This window comes from Anguilla rostrata, chromosome 6 (assembly GCF_018555375.3).
Source record: "Anguilla rostrata isolate EN2019 chromosome 6, ASM1855537v3, whole genome shotgun sequence".
In the NCBI taxonomy this organism is placed as follows: domain Eukaryota; kingdom Metazoa; phylum Chordata; class Actinopteri; order Anguilliformes; family Anguillidae; genus Anguilla; species Anguilla rostrata.
Window position 1 is genome coordinate 11,762,792 of NC_057938.1, and position 20,933 is coordinate 11,783,724.

The following is a 20,933-nucleotide window of genomic DNA, read 5'->3' on the forward strand; positions in this document are numbered from 1 at the left end:
CTGTCTCTAGTTAAGAGTAAAGGTAAAATACCCTGTTTCCAGATGAGAATTGATGTAAGATGCCCGGTTTCCAGGCAAGAATTGATGTAAGATTCCCTGTTTCCAGGCAATAATTGATGTAAGATGCCCTGTTTCCAGACAAGAATTGATGTAAGATGCCCTGAATCCAGACTAGAATTGATGTAAGATGCCCTGCATCCAAGTGCGAATTGATGTAAGATGCCCTGAATCCAGGTGAGAATTGAGATTAAGATGCCCTGTATCCAGGTGAGAATTGATGTAGATGCCCTGTATCCAGGTGAGAATTGATGTAAGATGCACTGAATCCAGGTGAGAATTGAGATTAAGATGCCCTGTATCCAAGTGAGTGTAGAGGTAAAATGGCCTGTATCCAGGTGAGTGCCATGGTGAGAGTCTGACATAACAGATCCCTGGTGGCAGTATGACTCAGGCCCCTGGGGCCAGAGAGGTTTGTCAGCTATCCCAGCATACACTGCTCCACTGTCAGGCCACTGTTACTAAGGATTTGTCTGTGTCTTGAGCAGCTTTAAGGTGGTTTAACTGCTATGTGTCTAACTATAAGGGTGCCTCCTGAAATTATCGCAGGCACAAACGTATATTCACATTTAAATATGCAAAGTCTTCACATACCACTTATACTGCATTGCGTATCGCACCGAAAAAGGCAAGTTTCCCAATTGATCCCATAATAATCTGAAACATTCCTAAATGTTCCCAACCAATCCCACAGCATTATGAAGCGAGCTCTACAGCATTAGGCTCGCACGACAGCCGCCACTTAATCACTGGCTGTCGTGGAAGTTCTGAGGTACAATAAAGATTTCATTTTCTTTAAGAGCTGCTTTCAGGTTTACCGTTGGTCCCGGTCCAAACAGACCATCTCACTCCGAGGATTAAAGGAGTCTGCCCAGCGGAGGGATGTAAGATGCATGAATATTTCCATCATCATCAGTTAACTGAGACCATTACTGATATTAGCACAACCGATTGTTGTTGCTTTTATGTCACTAAGTCATTACTGATAACAGTTCAACAAGCAATTGCTGATATCAGAGAATAAAAGTGGTCATTACTAATTTCTAGTTACTGGGTCAATGCTGACATCAGGTCACTACTAATATCAGGCCATTGCTGATATCAAGTCAGTAATGACACAAGGGCACTGAGTCGGTACCAATATCAGAGCCCTGTGTCAGTAATGAAATCACATCCCTGAGTCAGTACTGATATCAGAGCACTGAGTCAGTACTGATATCAGAGCACTCAGTCAGTACTGATATCAGAGCACTGAGTCAGTACTGATATCAGAGCAGTCAGTCAGTACTGATATCAGAGCACTGAGTCAGTACTGATACTAGAGTAGTCAGTCAGTACTGATATCAGAGGACTCAGTCAGTACTGATATCAGAGCAGTCAGTCAGTGAGTACTGACAGCAGAGCACTGAGTCAGTACTGACATCAGAGCACTCAGTCAGTACTGATATCAGAGCAGTCAGTCAGTACTGATATCAGAGCACTGAGTCAGTACTGATATCAGAGCAGTCGGTCAGTACTGATATCAGAGCAGTCGGTCAGTACTGATATCAGAGCAGTCAGTCAGTACTGATATTAGAGCACTGAGTCAGTACAGCAGTATTTATTCGAGTGTGGGACTCAGTGGAGAGGCCGGGCAGGCCCGGGCACCAGAGTGACGGCTCTGAGCCCTGGAGGGCAGCCCAGACTGGCACAGGAGCCGCAGCGGCTGCCTCTTCGCACGCGAGCACCTTTCGTTTCTCCTCTCAGAATCCCTGACCTCCACGCCCGCGCCCCCCTGCGCCCCCCGCTGCATGCTAACCAGGCGCCGCCGTGCCCCAGAGGCACCCGCAGTCGGAGCGGAAATCCCAAACCGCTCGTCAGCCGCCAACTCCGCTCATATCCAGAGCAACATTGATTTGATGCTAAATTTAGCCGTTTCGACGAGCTGCTCCTCAGTCTATTTTAAAGCGGGAGAGTGATACCCTCGGCAACGTCGATGCACCATTTTTCACTTCGGCACGGAAGAGGCACTCCGGCGCTCCGGTTAAGCGGTCTCAGGACGGGACGGGGACGCGGCCCGAATCGCCCGCCCAACTTTGCGTCGGCTCGGCGCTTTCGCCAGGGAGGAAGGGCTCTCCTCCTCAGAGACGCCGCGCGTCTGTCAGCGGCATCTAAAGGCTCGCTCCGCAACGCCGCGCACCGCTGCCACCGTCGCCCTTTCCGCCGCACGCCAAACGCATCAGCAAGTCAAACGCACGCACCGCGCTCACCTCCTGCGCTGCTCTCTGTCGGGCTACAACTCCGGGGCAAACTGCACAAACTCCTCACCGCCCTCAGGGACCGGGCACGGTATGTTAAAAAAGTAATAAACAAGAAAGGCACACTCAGCCAGCGGCAGATTCGGTCCAGGTTTGTGGCTATGCGATATCAGCAGGGGATTAAAGGGGGGGGGTGGGGGGAGTACCTCGGTCACAGGTGTTCCCCATCATCTGAGGAGAGTCGCACGGGGTCACCGCAGGATTGGCCGAACGCAGACCGCCATCCTCAGCCAATCAGTGACGGTCTCTCTCCGGCGGTTCTCATAGTCGGCGCCGTTATCCCACCGATGAGTTAAACTGCAACTGGTTTCATATCCTCCGCTCGCTCTGGCAGCCGATCCAGCTCTCCATCCCCCTGCCCGACTCTCAGGCTCTTCCCTCTCTCCCTCTCTCCCTCTCTCTCTCTCAGTCCTAACCTTCACTTCATCAGAATCTGAGCTTCCTGGCTGGCCGGCGGAAGAGGTTTTACCGCAGTTATTCAATCAATGGCTGTAACAGCACTCCTCCATTACTCTCAACCTGATGACGAGCGCTTCCTTCCTCTCCTCCTCCTTCTCTCTGTGTCTCCGCTCCCCCCTCGCTCTCTGCTCCCCTCTCTCTCTCTCTGCCTCTCTCTCACTCTCTCTCAGCCTCTCTCTCTCTGCCCCCTCTCTCTCTCCCTTCACTCTCCTTCGCTCTCAGTTCCCCTGTCTTTCTCTGGCCCCCCCTCTCTCTCTCTCTGCCTCTCTCTCTCTCTCTCTGATGCATATGCGGACGCGTCTGCGTCTGCCTGCAACAGCGAGACGCAGTTTGCTGCAGCAGCCGCGGAACAGGCGGGAAATTTACAGCCAGGTTCTGAGCCAGAGGGCTGTCTAGAGCCAGCGCGGGTCAGTCCTGACTGACAGAGATCTCCTCCCACCTGGGAGAGCTGCTGTGTGTGTGTGTGTGTGTGTGTGTGTGTGTGTGTGTGAGAGAGAGAGAGTGCCAGTGTGTGTGCGTGTGTGTGCGCGTTTGTGTTTCTTCCACAAAGCCATTAAAATTAATGTACTGGGGTGGACTGTTTTGGAACAGTGAACATCGTTCAAAAAATTAAATGCAGCCAAGCTTTATATCTTCAGTAGCATAAGAGAATACGTACCCTTCTGCACACCTTCACCAGAACAAATACCTAATTAACAAGCTTCAAACACGGACTGCATTTAATAGTCATGCTCATGCTCTGTATATTACAGGACACACATTACAACTTTCTATAAAAGACGGATGAGAGGGATAGCTTGAAACATCTTCAGAAGTATCAGTGCAACTTTCTAGTATAAGTGAAATAAAACAAATTGCATGAACAGCTTCTCAAAGCTGTTCTGCTGCTGATAAGAATAATGCTCCTTAAAGCTCCAGGAAGTTTAAAGTCGGTCGGTGACAGCTGAATCGTGACATCACAGCTCTCTGCACCGCTCTACAATCGGGATCCAGGGATCGGGTCTTTCCAAAATTAGCCTTTCGCCACTCTGCCATCGATCTACATCGACCCACCTTCCCCAGGACCTGCATTCAATTACATCTGAGTCACCCCTCTCCCCTGAGCTCCATGCACTCACAGAGCGGCCCTAACACAATCATATCTAAAGTGGCTGGAAGTAGACTTGTTAAGGACCTCATTTGTGTTGAATGTGCCTAGCGTACAAGCAAGCGTAACACAGTGGGTCAAAACCCACGTGAACTGCATAGAAACTATCACACAGAAAGGGCAGGCAGGGTTAATAGCGAAATGCACGTGCGCCCCAGAAGGAACGTGAAAAGAAAGAGAGACGAGGCTGCTTTATCTGCAGTGCCCTCCAGCCTGGCTAGCTTACCTTGTTAAAAGCTATGTAACGTGATCCCACACTGCCCAGAGTCTACTGCAGAGCCAGGAGCCCAGTCAGCAGCAACACACACTCGTGCACAGGCGCACTCACACTACACTCGCACGCACACACACGCTGTGCTCACACACACACACACACACACACACTCACCCTCCACACGCACATACACACACTCACACTACACTTGCACACACACATACATGCTGTACTCACACACACTCACCCTACCCATGCACACACTGACAGTATGCCTACCCTCACATGTACACACACACACACCACGAGCTCATGCCATACATCACAACGCCTGGTATGACGGGGTGCTTTCTCCTACTCAGCACTGCTCAGTACAGCTACCTATAACCCATCAGCTGCAGTATTTATGGCAGTACATAAATGATGACTCTGTATGTCGTCCTGGAGTCTGTTAAATACGCGATGCACGTACGGGTAACTAACGCAGTGAGCTCCGGTTCCCCCCAGAGGGTGTAAGAATAAGACGCCGTCCGGAGCTTCCCTTCGAGGGCGCACCAATAACCCCCTTGTACTACAGCTTTTCCCAGAGGGACTATGTATAAGGCCCTGGGCTCTACTACCTCCACCTGAGCTCACATAACCAAAATGCTAAACACACAACGCGCACAGGAGGTTAGGACGCTTAAGAAAACATACATTCATCTCACTGCGCACATTACAGCATGCCACATTCAAAAGCTCATCTGCATGCTGTTCAGAGGTCACTGTCGCTTTGGTTTTTCTGCAGAAATTCTAGCAGGGCAACAAGCCAACTATTCCTCCCTGCAACCCTTCAGCTAGTGGAACAGCAGAGGGCAGTATGCACCCTTTCCATGAGTCCAGGTGAAAACCTTATTGTTCAGGGAAAAGGGAAACAGAAAGTGGAGGAATGCATTATGTGTCTCACAGAAAGTACATTATAGTTGCCTGCCACACAGGAAGTAGAGTAAAGTGCACATCTCGCAGATAGTACAGTACTGCTCATGCCAAAAGGAAGTGCAATGTGCACATCTCACAGATAGTTTAGTACTCTGTAATCCACAGCAGAAGTACAAAAATGTTTCACATCCACAGTATTGATCCACAAGTACTCTGCATGCCACACAGGAAGTGCAGTAATGTGCACATCGCAGAGAAAGAGCAGTACTCTGCATGTGACACAGGAAGTGCAGTAATGTGCACATCCAGACAGTACGCATGCGCACACACAGAGATGTGCAGTAATGGAATTGCAGAATGAATCACAGTAGTACCTCTGCATGCGACACAGGAAGTGCAGTAATGTGCACATCTCACAGATAGTACAGCACTCCGCATGCCACACAGGATGTGCAATATTGACCACACCTGACAGTAATTCTGAAAATAAAAAGTGGAGCAATTTGGTTTATGATGTAGCCTAATTTTCTTCACTGAGTTTATAAAACTTATTTTACACCATCACATTTTTATGATATGAAAATGAAACAAATGACACACATGCAAACGGGTATATACCTGGCCTTCTAAACATCGGGCTGGGTTGTAAATTTTTTCTGAATCTTATACCAGACATCTATCAATGCCACCCTGAGATGAAGCCATGTCTCTCTCACCACATTCAGTCAGTAATAACTGTGGTTTCACATCACTCCTAGCAGTCTGGGTCCGGTTCGGCTGTGCTAGTAGCATCCTGCAGTACATTAATAATTAATCGACACCCTTCCATACTTCATATCACATACCTCCATTACCATAGGAGGGTCAGTTAAGGTGGAAAAATAAATCTCCTCTGAGACTGGAAGCCAATTGAAAGGAAAAATGCCCACTCCAGTGGTTTCAGAATCAGGATCTTTTAATGGCTTACTAGCACTTTGTTTCAATATCTACACAATGACTAAGCCCTACATAAGCTCATGGTGAAACATGCAGGTTTTGAACCCAGATCACAGATTGGTAACAAGACAGCATGTCCTTCACTCTGCATGGCTAGAGACCACATCCTTGAATAACTGCCATTCCTTTGTTATACTATCTTATCAGACTGGAGACCAACCCCCGGCTGCAGCATTTACACGGCATAAAAACATCATTATATTCTATTCTATTATATTCTCTTCAAGTCAGTACTGAAAATGGCCCTCGTTAGTCTGTCTTTAAGAGAAGCCCTTCCATAAATACAAATGAAATAGCCTACCTGAGACATGCCAAGAAGAGAAGGCAGAATGAGTAATTGAGTAGGCCTATACTTTTCCTTGTCTCAAAATATGACTCAGGAAGATTTGAATGACCTTGGTCTGTAAATTTACCAAAACAATTCCTGCTTATTCAGTCACAATAGCAGCATTTCTGAACCGAAACCTCTGAATGTTAAATCTAGCTAATTCTACCAATTTTCTGGTTATGAAGTACAATGAGGTTGTTACTTTCTAAGTGAAACTAACGAAAAATAATCTAATGAAACTACTCAATGCCACTTCATAAATATGAATTAGGAGTTGTAGGCCAATGCTGAAGCCAGTATGGAATGTTGATGGAAACCAGGGGTTTGAATGATTAATTCTGTGAGCAATGATGCTTCCAGTTGAGCAAACACCAAAAAAACAAGAAAAAGAGCCATGGGCACACTGTAACCCATCTTTTAATGGGCCCAAATCGCCTCAGCAAACCATTTAGCCTATATCGAAGGAAATTCATTGCAACCCATGAGAATTGATGCGATTGCTCAATGAGCCCTCTTGTACAAACTGTGAAAGAGAAGTGAAACCTCTTCACATCCGCTATATCTGTCAATGAACACTGTAAGCACGTCACTGTACCCCCCAACCAATATAGTCCATTCCTCACCACACTAGGCGCCTAATAAACTTGAATAAACTCGCTTCTGTGTGCAGACATAAAGGAATTTAGACTCTTTCTTTTACCTGCTGATGAACCAGGAATCAAAGCTATTTCTGGAATTGACTGTCACGTGACAGAACCTGTTTGGCGTTTATCCTACTAAACATGCCCTGCTGGTGTGGCATCACCTACTTTTGTTATCAACTCATCATACTACACAAGGACACACACCTGCTTTGGCAACAAACTGAGCTACAAATGTTGTAAGTTCAGGCTTAGCCTTCACATAAATTTCTGACATAAAACACAAATGCATATAAACAAGCTTAAAGGAACAAGCTTCGTGGTTTTTTTAATACAATAAAATTAATTCCACTACTAATTCACAGAAGAATTTGCAACAAACCACAAAGAAGCAACTGATAGGACATTAGATATAAATATACAAGCATGACATAGGCTATTTTTAAGTTTAACAGTCATGGCTTTAGCCACTAAGCTTTATCGCAAAAAATATATAACTATAATAAAGCTAGGTAAATATTAACACTTGAAAAGAGTTGAAATGGTGTGAACGGAGTTCACGGGCCCGGTTAGAGTCTATAAGGTGAATAAATAATCCAGCAAAACATATATTCTTACAATATTCATCACATAAACTATACTTTCATATAGAACCGTTTCCATATAAAAAAATAAATAAATAAAAAAACACCATTCTTGACGTTTCCTTCTAATTATTTTTGCGATTAAAGTGACAGTTTATAACATGACAGCTGGTACGGGCCAACAGAATTACAAGCCGCGCGTCGGTTACATTGTTCAGAGTCATTTTCAACAGATTGCCTACAAGAAACGTTGAGAGATATTCACAAATATGGGACAACAGTACAACGGCAGCTCTACCCATCTGTTTTACACTCTTTTTTGCTTTCCCAGATGAGGAATGAGTCTTTAAAACTGGAAAAAAATAAACGCACCATGTCCCCAAAAGCAGCATGTCGATCTTTAAGGTACAAACAACCGAATGCCCGGTGCGAGTTTTAATTCCTGGTGATGTCAGTCCAATATGTCAACAAAAGCGTTATAAGACCGTAAATGCCAGAACTAAGCGTCACTCAGTAAACAGTAAACCAGTTCAATTGCAGGTTGCGCTTTAAGGAGAAGTTGCTAAAATATAAATATGTCAATTCCCCTTGGTACAAATTTAGTGGTCGCTCTAACCACGAGCGGTAGTGTAGTCTAATAGTGTGAACCAATGTTTTATCTGTAGCAAGGCGGGAGACCAAACAAGAACCAGACATGTAAAAAATGCAGAGATGGTTTTCAACGAAATACGCTGTAATACTTTAGATACTTAAAAAATAAACCTTACCTATAAATTCCATGATTTTACGTCCTATATCCACATTACTTCCACAAATACAAACGCCCAAATTCACTCGCAGTGCGTCCTTTACATGGTCCTCGCGCTGATCTCGCTCTCTTCAGTCTGGACTCTTAGGAATGCAGAAAAGCCGGAGCCCGAGCCAGTCAAACCCACTCCGCTTTTCTCTCTATTGCTCCATTGAAAAGAACACAACAATAGCAGTTCTTCTATCTGAGAGTACATCCCCACGCGCGGGCGCGCACACACACACCCACGCACCCCTGTAACAGGCCCAAAGATATTCAAAATAAGCCGAGCACTAATCAACAGGAGGTCGCCCTCCCACCGTTACTTTGGCCAAATGCTGTTTTTTGTAGTTCCGTTTTAAAAGTTGCGCAGAAATGGAAGGTTTAGACACACTTCGTGCGACGTGCGTAGGTCAGGAATTCGGACAGTATCGTCAAAAGGTTGAGACTATCAGTTCATTTCGAACCTCAACACAGTTCCGATAACACGCACGTGAACAGATTTTTCTCTCAGTGATTTAAGTAGGTTACAGCTTTTAATCATCAACGTGAGTTGAATTTGGTGGGGAAAGGCGTAACTGTTGGACAGCGGTGATAATTCGTGTTTCACTGTTTGTAAACGAATTAATTATATCCATTTTAAAACTTAAAATGTTTTTTAAAGGTACATACACCGACACCATCCTCAAATACGCGCCTGTCCGGCCGAACGTCTTTGCTCTTACGCAACAACTAAGGGAGCATGTTCCGACAATCATTGGATGTTAATGGAAGCATGTAAACAGGACCGCCCACTCTGCAAAGTCACTTGGTGGACGTCGTGTAATAACATTTGCACAACGCTAAAGATCTAACAATAGTTGATGAAAAGACGACGAAAAATATTTATTGGAAAATCTCATAAAAATAATGATTAAGAAATAAGAGGAACATTATGAAGCGTGCCAAAGCCGAGAGGAGAGCTTAATTTCATGCCGGTTCTCTCATGGTATCACGCTAACTGTTTAATCCGGTTTCCGGCAGCACACAATGTACACAATTAATCTCGGTTCATTCACTACGATACTGTACAATTAGGGACACAGTTGGCGTTAACCTGTTGTGTTCCCACAGCAAGAACGGCAATTATAATGCATCCAAACCCGAGGGACGGAAAGTCTGTTGTTATTACCAATACTGTTTTTGTCTTTTTCAATTTTTTAACTCTTACTCTTTCTTCCATTGTGGACTATCACCAGCATCATTGCTTTTTCCAAACAATACCACAGAACATGCTGAACATATGGCCTCCACTGACCTACATTGCCATTTCTAATTTGCTCTTTTGTTTTATTTCTAATAGTTTATCTTTTATTTGGCTTGTCCATAGGCAGTCTTGCATTTATGCATCCGAGACAGTTCAGTTCTACACTTCTAAGTGTCCATCACAAGTCAGTTAGCAGGAGAGTAACGGCCGTATTGGAATGAAAGCACACACATTAGCATGTGAAAGAGGACGCTGAATGCTGACCAGATTAAGAAGGTCACTCCCCCCAGTCACGGGTCCTGTCCATCTCTGTGTGTCTCCAGACAATAGACCAGCTGAAACCCCGCCCCCAAACGCCCTCTCCCCCTGCCCTTACGCCCTCTCCCTCTGCCCCCCTCTGAAAGGCGCACAGACACCGCATTCAGCCTCCGAATGTGTCCTGCTCACAGCCCTGCCAGGACAGGCCACGCCCCCTTTTGCTGTGGCAAAATCCCCTGGCCCGAGACGCAACATTCCCGACCGCACCTCCTCGCTGACCACATTCCTGTTGACCGCAGCTGCTCTCTACCTGCACCCCCTCTTTAGCCACACCTCCTTTCTGACCACGCCCCCTCTCCCACGCATTTCAGCATGGCCAGATAAAGCCCTGTCCCAAAGCCTCTGTCACAACAGCCGCCATGCACCTTGCTCTCTTAAATCAGAGTGCACTATGACACAGTGGATTAAGATAAGAACGGCATGGGGGCTTGGCTTACCCAGCTTGGTGGCGCCATCTGTCTGGAAGTCGGGGAACTGGCCCTCGGACGGCACGCTGACGGTCCGGCGGAGACTCCTGCCCTTGGAAGACTCCGTGGGGCTCTCATGAGTGACCTCCACTGGCACCTGTGACTAGGGTGAGAGGGGAGAGGTCAGGGGTCAGAAGGCACACATTGTGTAGCCCACATCTCTATGATGAACTGCGCAAAACACTTCCCTTTGCCATGTCCAAAAGGAAACCGGACCGCAACTCAGAAATGGTGAGAAAACGTGGATACTGCTCCACCATAACACACAAACCCGCCACACTGCTCCCAGCTGTACACTGATCTAAACCAGCCTTACACTGCTCCCAGCTGTACACCGATCTAAACCAGCCTTACACTGCTCCCAGCTGTACACTGATCTAAACCAGCCTTACACTGCTACCAGCTGTACACTGATCTAAACCAGCCGCACTGCTCTCAGCTGCACAAACAGCCCCCCCCCCCCCCCCGCCCCAATCCCCCACACATTACTCACCTCTTCTTCTTTGTTGAGCAGGATGAGCTGGCTGTCGGTCAGAATGCAGTACTTCCTGTCCCACATGCTGTGGTCTACGTACGGGGACTGCCCGCAGGAGAGCCGATGGGTGGAAGGCCCCTTCACGTCTGCAGGGACAGAAACAGCGATGCAATCAGCAGGGGATTTACCACGGTTTACGAAGCACAACAGCACAAGCACTTAATGCAGTTTACCACAGCACAGCACAGCATCGCTAGCACCAGAAGTTTACCACAGGAGAGCCCAGGGGTATGAACCGTGTACCAAAGCCCAGCACCACAGACGCTAACTTAATTCATCACAACACACAGTTACCCACGTAGTTTCTGCAAAAAGATGATAAATCTGAAAGCTCACTCCTCCTGATCTATCCAATGTCTCTCTGGGTGGGATAACGCCCCTTTTATCCCTGTGCGTTCATGAACATCAGCAGCTTGTCTCAGAATAGATCTAGGAAGACACATATGTACTGTGCAGCTAACGTGACTGAAAGGTACAGCTCTCTGTGGGAAATGCTATTATATATAAGAACTATCACAGCTGGTACGAAAGCATGTTATCTCAATGAGCACTGAAGATTGTGTGCCACTAGAGGGCAGTGTCAGTCTATCCCGCAGTAATACAGTTGGCTTAGTACTTGGAATTCAGCCTCCGCCAAAATACGACATGGGACCATCTTAAAATAACAAACAGGAATAGGAACTGCTCCTCTAAGTGAGTAACTAAGTACATAATGGCTGACGGAAACGAGGGTGACTGAGTGACGCATTTTGCTGGAAAGTTCCTCCCATTTACATACATACAAAACTTCCAAGAACTTTTTTTGATAGGCTTAAGTAGCCTGTATAAAATTATTTCTTTAAAAAACACTACACCGTACAAGGAAGTGAAAGGACTTGTCTGTGGATGACTGAGCCCCAGGCCAAAAGCGACCGGTGCGCTCACACAGGCCCTCCCTGATTACACAGACGCCGTCTGCCCCCCAATCACATTCGGTCACATTACAGCATGATGTAATGGCGCACGACGAGACCCCTGACTGCACGCTTATTTGAGCCAGTACCCGGCCCAACCCAGCCGCCACCTTACATAAGACTCGGAGCATCTCGAATGGGAATTTACCCGCTTGCACAACGCCAGCCGCCACCGCAGCATGTGGGAGAGATTAATAAGTTCCTGCTGGAGGGTGGACCAGATACAGCAACAGGGCAGAGACAGCAGGAGAGACACAGCAGCACAGAGACAGCAGGAGAGACACAGAAGGGCAGGGACAGCAGGACAGACAGCAGGACAGACAGCAGTACAGAGACTGCAGTTTAGGGACAGCAGGGTGACTCCATAGGGGCCTCAGCATCCGTAGACAGACCCTGTTGATTCTGGTATCTGTTGTGTGATTATCTGTAGGTGTACTTAGCTTAGCTTAGCTCAGTAGGTACCTGTAGGTAGACTCAGCTTAGCTCAGTAGGTATCTGTAGGCAGACTCAGCTTAGCTCAGTAGGTATCTGTAGGTAGACTCAGCTTAGCTCAGTAGGTATCTGTAGGTAGACTCAGCTTAGCTCAGTAGGTATCTGTAGGTAGACTCAGCTTAGCTCAGTAGGTAGACTCAGCTTAGCTCAGTAGGTATCTGTAGGTAGACTCAGCTTAGCTCAGTAGGTAGACTCAGCTTAGCTCAGTGGATCGTAGGTAGACTCAGCTTAGCTCAGTAGGTAGACTCAGCTTAGCTCAGTAGTATCTGTAGGTAGACTCAGCTTAGCTCAGTAGGTATCTGTAGGTAGACTCAGTTTAGCTCAGTAGGTATCTGTAGGTAGGCTCAGCTCCCTGGATGTTTGGAAACAGGTCAACACAGCAGCTGGCATTCAGACTAAGGAAAACAGAACAGGCTATTCCAATCCGCACCGCATGCCAGAAAGCATGCCACACCCACTGACATGCAAAGCCTAGTGCGCGGTACACAGAGAGTGAGAGAGAGAGAGAGAGAGAGACAGCTGTAGAGCGCTCAGCCTTTATTTCCATGCACACAAACAAGGAAAGAAAAGCAGTTTGCCCTGAACACTCAGGCCTGATAAGCGGCCTTGTTCTGAAGGCTGACTTCCCCTCAGCACAATACAAGAGCTCCCTGCTTTATTGTAGGAGGAGCAGCTCCTTGTTCTATTGTAGGAGGAGCAGCTCCCTGCATTACTATAAGAGGAGCACTGGTCCCTACAGCGTGTTATTACAAAGATTACATCACAACAGCTCCCTGAAAACACCCCCCTCCCCCCACTCCATCCCCTGTCAGGACCCAACAGTGCAGAACATTCAGCAAAACAGCTGAGCATCTTGGCTGTGGCCAATATTCCCTCAAAACAGCTGAGAATGCCAGTTATGGCCAATACTCCCCCAAAGCAGCTGAGGATGGCAGCAATGCCACACTGAGCGCGCTCAGAGACGCCGCGCTCTGCTCCGCAGCGTCCTTCAGAGTGGGCCAGGGCTCCGCTCCCATGATGCACGCACTGAGGCCGTCGACATTACCTCCGCAAGGTTGCCCGCGGCAACAACAGGTAATACAACAATATGCGCTCAATCCAACAATAGGCACCCAGAAATTCCCCACACACTGGTGATACGCCCTGCCACAAGCACCATTTCACATGACGAACTCAAATCGCCACAATAGCACAAAGACACTCAGGGGGGAAAACGTTTGCACGCACACCAAGGCTCTTTAACGAAACCACTCTTATTATTACTCAATTTAGAGCCCAATTCACTATGAGCTCAAACACTGATGCGCTGCCACTGGTGGGTTACCTGTGTGGCTTTGGTAGGTGGAATGCCTGTGTCACTGATACAGAGAGCACTACAACTGCCCTCTGATAAAAAATTTAAAAAACTGAAGCAGGTGTTACAGCCTGACTGTGAGGAGTGCGGTTACAGAGTGTGGCAGTATGTTGCTGTGGGTGGTGTAGGTTGTGTCTCTAGATGGAGCAGCATGTTGCTGTGGGTGGTCCAGGATGTGTCTGTATATGGGGCAGTATGTTGTTGTGGGTGGTACAGGATGTGTCTGTATATGGGGCAGTACATTGATATGGATGGTGCAGGATGTGTCTGTATATGGGGCAGCACATTGATGTGGGTGGTACAGGATGTGTCTGTATATGGGGCAGTATGTTGCTGTGGGTGGTACAGGATGTGTGTATATAGGGCAGTATGTTGCTGTGGGTGGTACAGGATGTGTCTGTATATAGGGCAGTATGTTGCTGTGGGTGGTACAGGATGTGTCTGTATATAGGGCAGTATGTTGCTGTGGGTGGTACAGGATGTGTCTGTATATAGGGCAGCACGTTGATGTGGGTGGTGCAGGATGTGTCTGTATATAGGGCAGTACGTTGATGTGGGTGGTGCAGGATGTGTTTGTACATAGGGCAGTACGTTGCTGTGAGCGGTGCCTTGTAACAGGCACTGTGGGACTGTAAAAACAGGCAGTAAAAGACCGGGCCTCTGTGTGAGAAACTGTCTGGCACCCACAGGTCATGTGACACGAGCTTGGTAAACAGAGCCCATGGAATTTAACCCCCTAGCAAATTCATGCATGCAAGTTCAGCCCGGTAGTGTCAGAAAGTGCAAAGCACTACTTCAAAAGACTACACACTGGCTTCCTGTAAGCTAATCTAAATGAGTTGTAGGCATGATTTGCTTGTTGTTATGAGGGTGTTCAGAGATAGTTAATCGTGAGATTCACTATCACTGCTTCCTGCGCTACATACCACCGGTCCAAAGGCAGCCGTGCCTGACTAGGCTGTTGCTTCTCAATGTCTGCTAGCAATAACTGTTTCTGTGGGATAATATATGTTCCAGCCTTTTTCCTGGTAAAACACAGGGAGTAGAGAGAATCTCATTACTGCTTTTGCATATTTGGCATGGTGTCTGAGTGTACGCGTGTGTGCAGTGTGTGTGCATGAGTGTGAGTGTGAGAGCAAATGTGAGTGTGTGTGTCTTTGTGTGTGCATGTGCGTGTGTGTGTGTGTGTGTGTGCATCCGTGTGCGCCAGTGTGTCTCCATGTGTTTCTGCTTGTGTGTGTACATGTGATCCGCATGGCATAGCAGAGGGGGACGGAATGGGGCGAGGTCCCACCACCTGTCTGGCATGGGGTTTCAGGACCTGCTGCAGGACAAGCCCCGAAACCGCAGAGTGCGTTCAGTCCACAAGACGCTCTCTGTGCGCACACAGCGTGTGGAACAGCAGCCCCTCTCACTGCTCAGGTCTCCTCCGCAAGAAAAACAGCTTCTCTGCTGAAACGCTCCCTACTCAGTCCAGCTCCTTTCACTAACACATCTTCTCTACTGAAACTCTCACAACTGAAACCAGCTCCTTTTAGTAACGTGGCTTCTGTACTGAAGTTCTCACACTACTCAAACCAGCTCCTTTCACTAACACAGCTTCTCTACTGAAGCTCTCTGACTACACAAACCAGCTCCTTTCACTAACACAGCTTCTCTACTGAAGCTCTCTGACTACACAAACCAGCTCCTTTCACTAACACAGCTTCTCTACTGAAGCTCTCTGACTACACAAACCAGCTCCTTTCACTAACACAGCTTCACTACTGAAGCTCTCTGACTACACAAACCAGCTCCTTTCACTAACACAGCTTCTCTACTGAAGCTCTCTGACTACACAAACCAGCTCCTTTCACTAACACAGCTTCACTACTGAAGCTCTCTGACTACACAAACCAGCTCCTTTCACTAACACAGCTTCTCTACTGAAGCTCTCTGACTACACAAACCAGCTCCTTTCACTAACACAGCTTCTCTACTGAAGCTCTCTGACTACACAAACCAGCTCCTTTCACTAACACAGCTTCTCTACTGAAGCTCTCTGACTACACAAACCAGCTCCTTTCACTAACACAGCTTCACTACTGAAGCTCTCTGACTACACAAACCAGCTCCTTTCACTAACACAGCTTCTCTACTGAAGCTCTCTGACTACACAAACCAGCTCCTTTCACTAACACAGCTTCACTACTGAAGCTCTCTGACTACACAAACCAGCTCCTTTCACTAACACAGCTTCTCTACTGAAGCTCTCTGACTACACAAACCAGCTCCTTTCACTAACACAGCTTCTTACTGAAGCTCTCTGACTACACAAACCAGCTCCTTTCACTAACACAGCTTCACTACTGAAGCTCTCTGACTACACAAACCAGCTCCTTCACTAACACAGCTTCACTACTGAAGCTCTCTGACTACACAAACCAGCTCCTTTCACTAACACAGCTTCTCTACTGAAGCTCTCTGACTACACAAACCAGCTCCTTTCACTAACACAGCTTCTCTACTGAAGCTCTCTGACTACACAAACCAGCTCCTTTCACTAACACAGCTTCACTACTGAAGCTCTCTGACTACACAAACCAGCTCCTTTCACTAACACAGCTTCACTACTGAAGCTCTCTGACTACACAAACCAGCTCCTTTCACTAACACAGCTTCTCTACTGAAGCTCTCTGACTACACAAACCAGCTCCTTTCACTAACACAGCTTCTCTACTGAAGCTCTCTGACTACACAAACCAGCTCCTTTCACTAACACAGCTTCTCTACTGAAGCTCTCTGACTACACAAACCAGCTCCGTTCACTAACACAGCTTCTCTACTGAAGCTCTCTGACTACAGAAACCAGCTCCTTTCACTAACACAGCTTCACTACTGAAGCTCTCTGACTACACAAACCAGCTCCTTTCACTAACACAGCTTCTCTACTGAAGCTCTCTGACTACACAAACCAGCTCCTTTCACTAACACAGCTTCACTACTGAAACTCTCACAACTGAAACCAGCTCCTTTTAGTAACGTGGCTTCTGTACTGAAGTTCTCACACTACTCAAACCAGCTCCTTCTACAAACAACAGCGTTTCTGCTGAAATTTTCACAGCTGAAACCAGCACCTCGTACTGACGCAGCTTCCCTACTGAAGCACCCTCACTACTCAAACCTGCTCTTCATACCAACACAGCCTCTCGACTCGAGCTCTCGCTACTGAAACCACGCGCTTACACAAACACGGCAGTTCCCGGGGTAAAATGAAGGGAGTCTGGTGTCGGGAATGGGGAAGCGCTGGTGTGAGAGGAAGTAGAAAAGGGGATGTTATCGCACAAAGGGACTCATCCTCCCAGGCAGACAGCTCTACTGTACCACTTCAGTTCCATGTGCCTGCACATCACATCCTGTAATCAAACAGCATCAGCATTCGGTAAATGACAGCTTGATTACGCATGAAAAAAAAACCCCGAAATGGCCCTGAATGAAAGGTGTTATGTTAGCCTGTTTGTGAAGGGGGATTAAAAGGCGGCTTTGGCCACACCCACAGACCCGCCCCGCGGGGCACAGGAGCTGCTTTGTGTGGCGGCAGGCGCACGCACACAAACAGGGCTGGGGTCCCCATGGCAACCTGCAAACACAATCAGCCCCAGGCATGACAATACCCTGACATCATCCCGTTTACCGGCCGAGAGGTAGGGGGTGGGGGGAGGAGGGGGGGTGACTGATACCGCACTGTCGACAGTCTTTAGCCCGAGCTAAAAAAAAACAGGCTACGGTGCTGCTAATCTGATCCCATCCACAATGATAAAAAAACAGAGACGCTAAACACTGACTCAACTGCAAGAACCTGTGCAGGCAGGGCAGATGCAGCCTCATGAAAACCACAGATGGGGGAAGATACGGGCTAAGAAGCAATGAGAATCTGCAGAGGTGGGGCTGACAGAGTCTAATATGACAACCTGCACAAACGAGCCAGATACCGTACCGTCCATTAAGAGAAACTGCGCAGGTGGAGCAGGTACACACACCAATTACTACAGTGAACAATGGATTTTAAAAAATGACACTCTACAGAATCAATAACCGTGGAAACGGGTCCTGTACCGACACACTGTTGAATAAGAGCGTTTCCTCCGAATTACACTTACAATTAAGGCTCCCCAGAGCCAAAGATAATTAACGGCATTGTTAACGAGTGCACGCAGAGAGCAGAGGGGAGGAGGAGCGAGACGCCGCCAAATTACCGCAACGTGCAATTTGGGCGGTAATTGTAATTGCAGCCCCGTCTTTATCAAATTGCATGCGGTGAGCGAGCGTGCGGATGAATGTGATTACGCTGAGGCCAGGGTGACAGCTGCTCCCCCAAACAGCCCTGCTGTTAGCATGTTGACTGAGGTCCCGTAGCCTGGAATGGGCTCAACTGTTAGCATCATCACACTGCCTCACATTCTATCTTGAGGGATGACTCAGCTGTTAGCATTAGCACGCCGCCTGATGTACTGCAGTTTAAACTGAATCTGCCGTTAGCACTAGCACGCCACCCGAGCTCCGGTAGTTTGGAATGGCTAAACCGTTAGCATTAGAATTTCGCTTGAGGTTCTGTACCCTGGAATGGCTCTGCTGTTAGGTACAACAAGGTGCCTGATGTTATACCTTTCAGTGTAAGTATTTGCATGCGGTCTGATGTACTGCGGCTGGGAACAGCTTTGTTGTTAGAATTAGCGTGCTGCCAAATGTTCAGTGTTTTGAATGGCTCTGTTGCTCGCGTTAGCATTCTGCCTGGGGTTCTGCAGTTTGGAACCTCCCTGCTCAACGAGGCCTTCAGAACCAGCCATTAAAAACAAAGACTTGGCCCCTCCTCCCATTGTGTGATCTGGGTCTGTTTCCCTTCTCCAGTTTCCTCCTCTTGAGACCGTTCCCTCTCTGGGAACACACTTTCCATTAGCCCAGTCAACCGCGTTTCACCGTACACTCCGCACTGCGGAGGGCACGTAGCATCAGAGAGATATCTCAAAGTGAATGACCTTCCGGCACACTTGAATAAGAGTGATAAACCAAAGCACATCTATCTTCCTGCACGCGGTGGTAAAACCACCAGACCTGTAGAGAGCACACAGGGATCAGCTTCATCAATCCTAAATGTCCTACGCAGAACAATATATCAGTCAGGTATGAAACTCCGCAGGCTATAGCAGACGACTGGAAAATATGAGATTATAACAAGTCTGATGTATTTATCATTCTGTGTACTAGCCTTCCTGCCCACTGACACATTCGCCTTTACGGCCACTTCACTCTGTAAAGATTTAATGCGTCATAATGCGTCAAGGCTGAGTTAATGCCCCAAAGTTTTTAAAGATTTAACGGGTCCCATAGGCCTATTCATGGGCTGAGTTAAGGTTCAAAATTTCCTAAGAGATCATAGTTGCGGGCTGAGTTAGCATTTCCAAGTTTCAAAAATGTGACGGGTCACATTCACAGGCTGGTACCAGACAGCAGAAAACCCCAGCTGAAGCTTAAGCACTTTCTGCACACGGGCAAAGTTGAAATATTTCACACAGCTTCTGTAGCACATCATCGGTTTCCGTAGAAACAAAAGGGGTAACCTGAGCCCCAGGTGAGAGACTGATGTAATCTCGCTCGAGTGTCACCACGGGGCGGAGCCGGAGGGGCAGTGTCATCTCTCAGTGGCGTGAGCAGGGACGCGGTCTCAGGGCGTTCCTGGGTTGCGACACAGTCAAGCGAAGCGCGTAAGACTGGTTTCAGCTCCGCCAGACAAACAATGAGCTCATTATTATCCTTTAGGGTACACATTCACGGAACACTTGACTGTTTACATTGTGCTCGCTCCACGCACAACGTGTTCCCACACTGCATTGGGTCTCATGTGATTCCTCTCTCTATGGACAACATGATCCATAATGCACTGCTCTCATGCAATCTTCAGTCTATGGATAACATGATCCATAATGCGCTGTTCTCATGCAATTCCTCACTCAATGACAACATGATCCATAATGCACTGTTCTCATGCGATTCCTCACTCAGTGACAACATGATCCATAACGTGCTGCTCTCATGCGATCCTCACTCTATGGATAACACGATCCATAATGCACTGCCCTTATGTGATCCTACCCATTATGGATAACACGATCCATAATGCACTGCCCTTATGTGATCCTACCCATTATGGATAACACGATCCATAATGCACTGCCCTTATGTGATCCTACCCATTATGGATAACACGATCCATAATGCACTGCCCTTATGTGATCCTACCCATTATGGATAACACGATCCATAATGCACTGCTCTTATGCGAACCTCGCTCAACAGATAACATGCTCCCACAATGCACCTGGACGCTGCATTCGGGGGCGGCTCCCCGTATGGTGCACCACACAGCCGTAATCCACTGAAGATTCACATTCTGTCCTCGGCTTTTCCCTCACAGTTCAGACGGAGCAGAAGGCATTAACCGATCAAAGCTGTCATTGCCGCTGAATATGAAAGGGTCGCGATGAAGCCTCCCGCAGAATGTGCAAGGAAGGGCACGAGTTCAACATGAGACAGAGAGGTGAAACATTCAAATGAAGATCAGTGTGGTTTACAGTCTGTGCGGAAAAACACAGGAGAAAACGGGATGTGATTTATTATTTCTTTTGTAAAAATGCTGAAATGGCTGGATACACTTCCCTTAATATTAACCGACCTCTTTACAAATACAACCTACATGCTGGTCAAAAGTCCGTAGGCTACTCTATCCAGACACACAAGAGACGGTAAGCAGTACTGAACGTACAACAGGTAGGCTAGTGTAAGAGAGAGCTCAGTGAGAAGCTTCTGTTGCTTGGAGATCCAAATTGCTCAAATTCCAAATTGCGCACGTCACCAACGCCGCCGCTTCCTGCGCTGCTTATGAATGACCGTCCGAGGCTGGGAAACCGTGGACATGGCAGCGCTGCATGCTAATTGGCCTACTACTGCCCTACATGCATTATTTAGTGTTCCTCTTCATATTCTGGAGGCATTTCTACAAAATTCAAATGGTTGCACAGAGCAGACACAAAACATTCCCTACATACGAAGCCATCAACTGAATTACACTGGCGATTAGCGCGTACCGGTTTCTAATGAGAAAAT

The 20,933-nt window shown here is 47.5% G+C and overlaps 1 protein-coding gene across 9 annotated transcripts in view; it reads right to left on the reverse strand.

Annotated features, from left to right (window-relative positions):
• Positions 1-20,933, reverse strand: part of rasal2 (RAS protein activator like 2) — a 68,637-nt gene that overhangs the window by 26,386 nt on the left and 21,318 nt on the right. For 5 of the 9 annotated variants that reach the window (XM_064338377.1, XM_064338376.1, XM_064338374.1 and 2 more), the window contains exons 2-3: positions 10,953-11,080; positions 10,430-10,562 (exon numbers count right to left, since the gene is read on the reverse strand). In XM_064338377.1, the coding sequence (XP_064194447.1) occupies positions 10,430-10,562; positions 10,953-11,080 (261 nt within the window). Of the gene's footprint in view, positions 1-2,500; positions 2,883-8,408; positions 9,112-10,429; positions 10,563-10,952; positions 11,081-20,933 lie in introns of those variants that run through there. The other 4 variants (XM_064338375.1, XM_064338371.1, XM_064338379.1 and 1 more) reach the window with 3 other exon arrangements.